The following is a 5085-nucleotide window of genomic DNA, read 5'->3' as shown; positions in this document are numbered from 1 at the left end:
TCCTCCCTCCTGACAAGTTCGGCCTCAACAAAGTCACATACCAGGAACTTTTCATCTGTACGGACGATGTTGATCAGATTGGACATCGGCTATTCCGTGAGGTAGACGGGACTAACGGCGTGGTCGGTGACGGTCTCCTTCGACATTTTCTCGGAAGTCCACAATGGAGAGAGCAGTGGAGGGTGGCAGAAATAAGAAGGGGGATAAGGATGGACGGAGAGGTGAGAGAAGGAGATACGACAGAGAAGAATTGGGAAAGAAGCATTGGGAGGGATAGGGTTTGTCATTAACATGCACGTATACATATATAGTGTAGGCCCTATAGTGTAAAGTGAGAAGCTGCTTCGAATACTTTTTTTTTCCATAGAAAATGAGTAATTAATGTACTTCGTCTTTTTTGGAAAAATAAACGATTTATATTTAAGGAAAAAGAAGGGATAACAAGTTTAATATAGTTTTAAATTTAAATTTAAAATTATTTTTCAGTGTTCAGCTTTTAAAATTACGTTTATGATGTCTTTGATTCTCGTGCCAAACCCAAAAACGAAGCATCGGTTACAGTGGGCGTAAATGAAGGCGTATGTGGCACGGTACCTGACTTATCTGGTGAGCCGTTTTGCAGTATATAAGTTCACTACCTAGTTTTACTTCATCGCGTCTGGTGATCCATACTAACGAAGGTCCTCCTATAACCTTCCGCTTCCACCACGTATTCACTAAATTTAAATCAAATAGGATGAAATTTGGTGCAACTTCCGAGAAAGGCAAAAGGAAAAAGAAGGCCGGATATGGGAGAACGAAAGGGAAAGGGAAAGTGGTGACCCCACTCGTCTGTCTGCTGACTCTTCTGCCTCGCGAAATATGGGAGAGAATTGCAGCAAGGGTTACGTTGGCCTCGATCTATGATCTGTTTAACATGCAGGCGACCTGCAAGGTGTTTCTGGACGCAGCCCATTCATCTGCGGTGTACAAGGTGGCCTCCATGGCGGAGATACCCGTCGTGTTCAGTTATGACATGGAGGACCGTCCTGAGGATGTGTTCCTTTTTAAAAGCGCGCGCGTAGGAAATCCGGCCGCTATATTCCGTATAGGGATGACGGAATTCTTCTGGATGGGCCGAGAAGTTGGTGGGTGCGACACCCTGCTTGAGGCCGCCGATGCGGGTGACGTCCAAGGCCGCTACATGTGTGCGATGCTGCTACTAATGCCAGGTGTTGGGGACGAGGCGGACGCTGGCAAGGGGGTTGAAACGTATGCGGACGTACTGGCTGCTGGAAAAATTGAATTGTGCAGAGAACTCTTCGAGCAGTTGTTCGCAAATCCGCTGATTGGGGTCCACCCGTCGGATCCAGGGAAGCCCATAGTCTGCCGGTCAAGCGTCTGCCCGAGGCGCGGGACCATGGGTGCCGCCAACGATTCGTCGAGTGTGTCATGCGTCCAATGCCTTGCCGAGTTTGAGGTGTTACATTTCCTTAGTCTGTTTACTTTTAGATGAAGCTTCTTTGTAACCAAAGTTGAATGTATTTCATTGCTAATGATTCGTGTGGTTGAGTTGTTTGGCTTTGTAAATTTCCGCTTTCGTGGGTCATACAAATGACATATTCGAACCGATGCATATCACCGTGTTTTAACTTTTAAACTCTCCCACGCATAACCTTCGATAGAAGTACTATTACATAACTTCATTAGCTAATAGGCCAAGCAGAATATAAAAAAAAACAAACACACTAGAACAGTTCAATATTAGCATTGGGCCTAAATAGTACAATACTAGACCTAAACATACATTACCGGGGAGGGGAGGGGTCGGTTTAGGGTGTCTCCATCCTGTTGTTGCACTGACCCCTAAGACCCGGGACTTCACCTGTCCAGCAAAACGACGGCCAGCTGCCGTATCATTTCTCCCAGTTGAGTCCTGAGTTCATGTCTCTCTCTCTCTCTCTCTCTCTCTCTCTCTCTCTCTCTCTCTCTCCATCTAGGATACACGGTACTTGATCGATGCAACGGCCCGTTGTATGTCCTCAATCGATTGGCTGGCTGCATGTGATGTAACTTTGTTAGCAACGTATTGATACCGACGCAAGTAACTAGACGTGGAGGTGTCGCAAGAACACATTTTTCGCTTACCAGATGCACCTGGTTCCGCCGCGGAACTATTTCTAACCGTCGTTTCGTGCTGTTCGCCGTGAATGAAGAATCGATTGAAGTCAGTTGGTGGCGGGAGCTCGCTGCCCAGAACCGGAACAGGCGGAGTCGTCGTCATCGTCGAATCGTCCCGTCCGCCGCGAACGAATTGATTGAACCCTGACGACGGTGGGAGCTCGTTGCCCAGCACCGTTACAGGCGATGCGTTCACCTGGAAGTAGTCGTTCCAGGCATTCACGGCCTCTTGGTAACTCCGGTAACGAAGAAGCAGGTTCCATGGAAAGCCATCCACCTGAGTCGTTGCCGTCTCACTGTTGGGGTATATTCCGGGTATCCTCCCCCTAAAGACGACATACCAGACACCTTCTGTGCGCATTGCCATCCGACTGTTAGAGGAGATCTGGTACACCCTTGAGAGGGAGAGGTGGTTAGGGTTGATGGTGGAATATACAGTTTATTGTTTTTTCTCTCACCTGGAGGCTAAGAAATGGAAGAGTAAACAAATAAAGCAACTAGAGTGGTCAGAACTCAGGAGTAGGGGTGCAGGGACTCTAGGTTCACGAATAGTGGTGTAATTGCACCAGCAAAGAACAAATAAATAACATTTATCTTATTCTTTTATCAATATAATTATTATGCTATCTGAACGCATCGATAAACGGAAACATCTAGGAAAACGTATGCAGTACTGAACCTCAACCCCCTAACCCCCTCCCCCCCATGGCATTATATGAAAAGGCAAAATGCCACAAGCTCAGTCGTCTATCCTCTTCATAATCTTCGATAATCCCTCGACGAAGTTCTTGCAAATGGCCGGAAGTCTCGAGAAGGACACTAAGAAAGTGGACGTATCCGTTCAGCACGAATGCCCGCTGAATCTCCTTCCTCGCGAAATTTGGTCGATTATTGCCACCAAGGTTGCACCGACTTCGATTGAGGATCTGTTCAACATGCAGGCGACGTGTAAGGTTTTCCTCGGTGCGGCGAGATCAGACGCTGTATACAAGCATGTGATGATGTCTTATAAATCGCTAGCGCGATTTTTACTTAACCTCGATGGGCCTGAAAGGAGATTCCTTGATCGCTGCGTGGAAGTGGGAAATGTGGATGCTATAGTTCGACATGGGTTCGTGGAATATCTCCGGTTTGGTCGCTGTGACAAAGGCATGGAACTGCTTGCTAGGGCCTCAACGGAGGGCAGCGTCGAAGCAGGTTACCTGTCTTCCATGTTGTTAATGTTTGATCACGAAGACGAGGAAGACATGGTTAGGGGTGTTCAAATGATGGTGGGTTTTATCATTTCTGGCCAGCTAGAGAGCTATACCAATTTCTTGACGGACGTTTGCAAAGATAACAAGGTTATCTTAAATGAATTGTTTGCACGCATCTGAACGACCGTGACTGTTCACCACTCACGCCAATCCTCCCCAACTGTACTATTGAGCGATTTGTCCAGTGTGTCATGTGTGCAATGCCTGGCCGAATACGAGGTGTGGAAGTTCCTGGGGACTTATTGCGTTTAAGTAGTTTTCTAAACCCCGATGATGAAGGTTTTTTAGGAGTTTTTATTATGTAATTGCACTTAATGTATGTTTTATTATATAACATGAGAGGGAATTAATTTGAATTTTGTTTCGATCAATGGCTTCACATGCTCTGTTCGTTCGAGCAATCTATTTTGAAAGATGTATTTCCTATAATTTCATATAATATTAGGATATCAAAAACTAACATGAGACTATGTCTGTATTCCTTTGTTTTATTATGTAGTGTATAGTGTAAAATGACGGTACGTGTACTTAAATCAGTAGAAACTCGTAAACATTTACGAAAATCCAACGCGCTGCCTCTGGTATTTGGCTCTGATCTCAACAGATTAAAGTATATATAATCATATTATACGAGTTTAAGTTCCAGTACAGAAGATCAAATGGGCGACAGAACAAAAAAAAAGGAAATAAAAGCATCATACATGCCTCGACGAAAAAAACGACATTAAGATATCAAGTATGTGCAGCACATCAAATACCTCCGGCCCCGTCTTCATTCTGCCCGGCCGGATGACGATCCCGACGGAGCAAAAACTTTTGCCTTTCCTCCACAACGTCCAGCCGGCGTTCCAGGTCACACCACAGAAGAGACTCAACCCGTTCCTGTTCAAGGCGCTTGGCAATTTCTGCCTGTAATTCCTTCTCAGTGAGAACCAACTGTTGAAGGAGCACTGATAAACCACTATTTTATGGTTTATCTTGTGCTCAATTGAGTGGATTTTATCAACTCTTTACCCACTTATTCATACTATTTGCATGTTTTACATTCCCCTTCCTAATTATGTGCTTCGATTGAAAACATGCTTCTTTGGACTTATATTTGCTTATTATTAATCCTCTCTTATCACCATTAGATGCCTTGATATGTGTGTTAAGTGTTTTCAGAGATTACAGGGCAGGAATGGCTCAGAGGATGAAAAGAAAACATGCAAAAGTGGAAGGAATACAAGAAGTTGGAGAAACTGCTAAGCTGTCCAGCCTGACCTCTTCGCACTCAAACGGCTATAACTTTAGCTACAAAAGTCCAAATGGCGCGGTTCCAGTTGCGTTGGAAAGCTAACGTCTGGGGCTTCGATTTGATATATAATATGCCATAGTGGCTCTGACGCTAGGCGACGCGACCGCGTGATCCATGCGGCCGCGTCGCAAGTGACGAAAATCAGCGAAGTTAAATTTGCAACCAGCGAATTCTGGGCTGTTTCTGACCCAGTTCTCGACCCAGAAAACACAGATTAGAGGCTATAAAGTGGGGGAATGCATCCATTCATTATCATGCACTCATAATTCACTTCTCATGATTTAGATTTAGTTTGAGAGGGGTTCTCTCCTCTCTCTCTTAGGATTTAGGATTTCTCTTAGTTTTAGGAGTGACTCTCAATCCCAGGTTCTT

General features: G+C 45.1%; 2 protein-coding genes across 2 annotated transcripts; both read left to right on the top strand.

Moving 5' to 3' along the window:
• Positions 1–736: 736 nt before the first annotated feature.
• LOC107488952 (uncharacterized) lies at positions 737–1495 on the top strand. The gene has a single exon (XM_016109735.1). The coding sequence runs from the start codon at positions 737–739 to the stop codon at positions 1493–1495; it is 759 nt and encodes a 252-aa protein (XP_015965221.1).
• Positions 1496–2888: 1393 nt separating this feature from the next.
• On the top strand, positions 2889–3536 carry LOC107488953 (putative F-box protein At1g67623). The gene has a single exon (XM_016109736.1). It carries the CDS (start codon positions 2889–2891, stop codon positions 3534–3536), a length of 648 nt encoding a protein of 215 aa, XP_015965222.1.
• The last annotated feature ends 1549 nt before the right edge of the window (positions 3537–5085 follow it).

Source organism: Arachis duranensis, chromosome 5, assembly GCF_000817695.3.
Source record: "Arachis duranensis cultivar V14167 chromosome 5, aradu.V14167.gnm2.J7QH, whole genome shotgun sequence".
Classification (NCBI taxonomy): Eukaryota; Viridiplantae; Streptophyta; class Magnoliopsida; order Fabales; family Fabaceae; genus Arachis; species Arachis duranensis.
Note: the sequence above shows the minus strand (reverse complement) of the source record. Positions and strands in the feature narration are given on the sequence as shown.

Bases quoted from the DNA above. Each gene is read 5' to 3' on its own strand.
- LOC107488952 (XM_016109735.1), top strand. From the start codon at position 737: ATGAAATTTGGTGCAACTTCCGAGAAAGGCAAAAGGAAAAAGAAGGCC.
- LOC107488953 (XM_016109736.1), top strand. From the start codon at position 2,889: ATGCCACAAGCTCAGTCGTCTATCCTCTTCATAATCTTCGATAATCCC.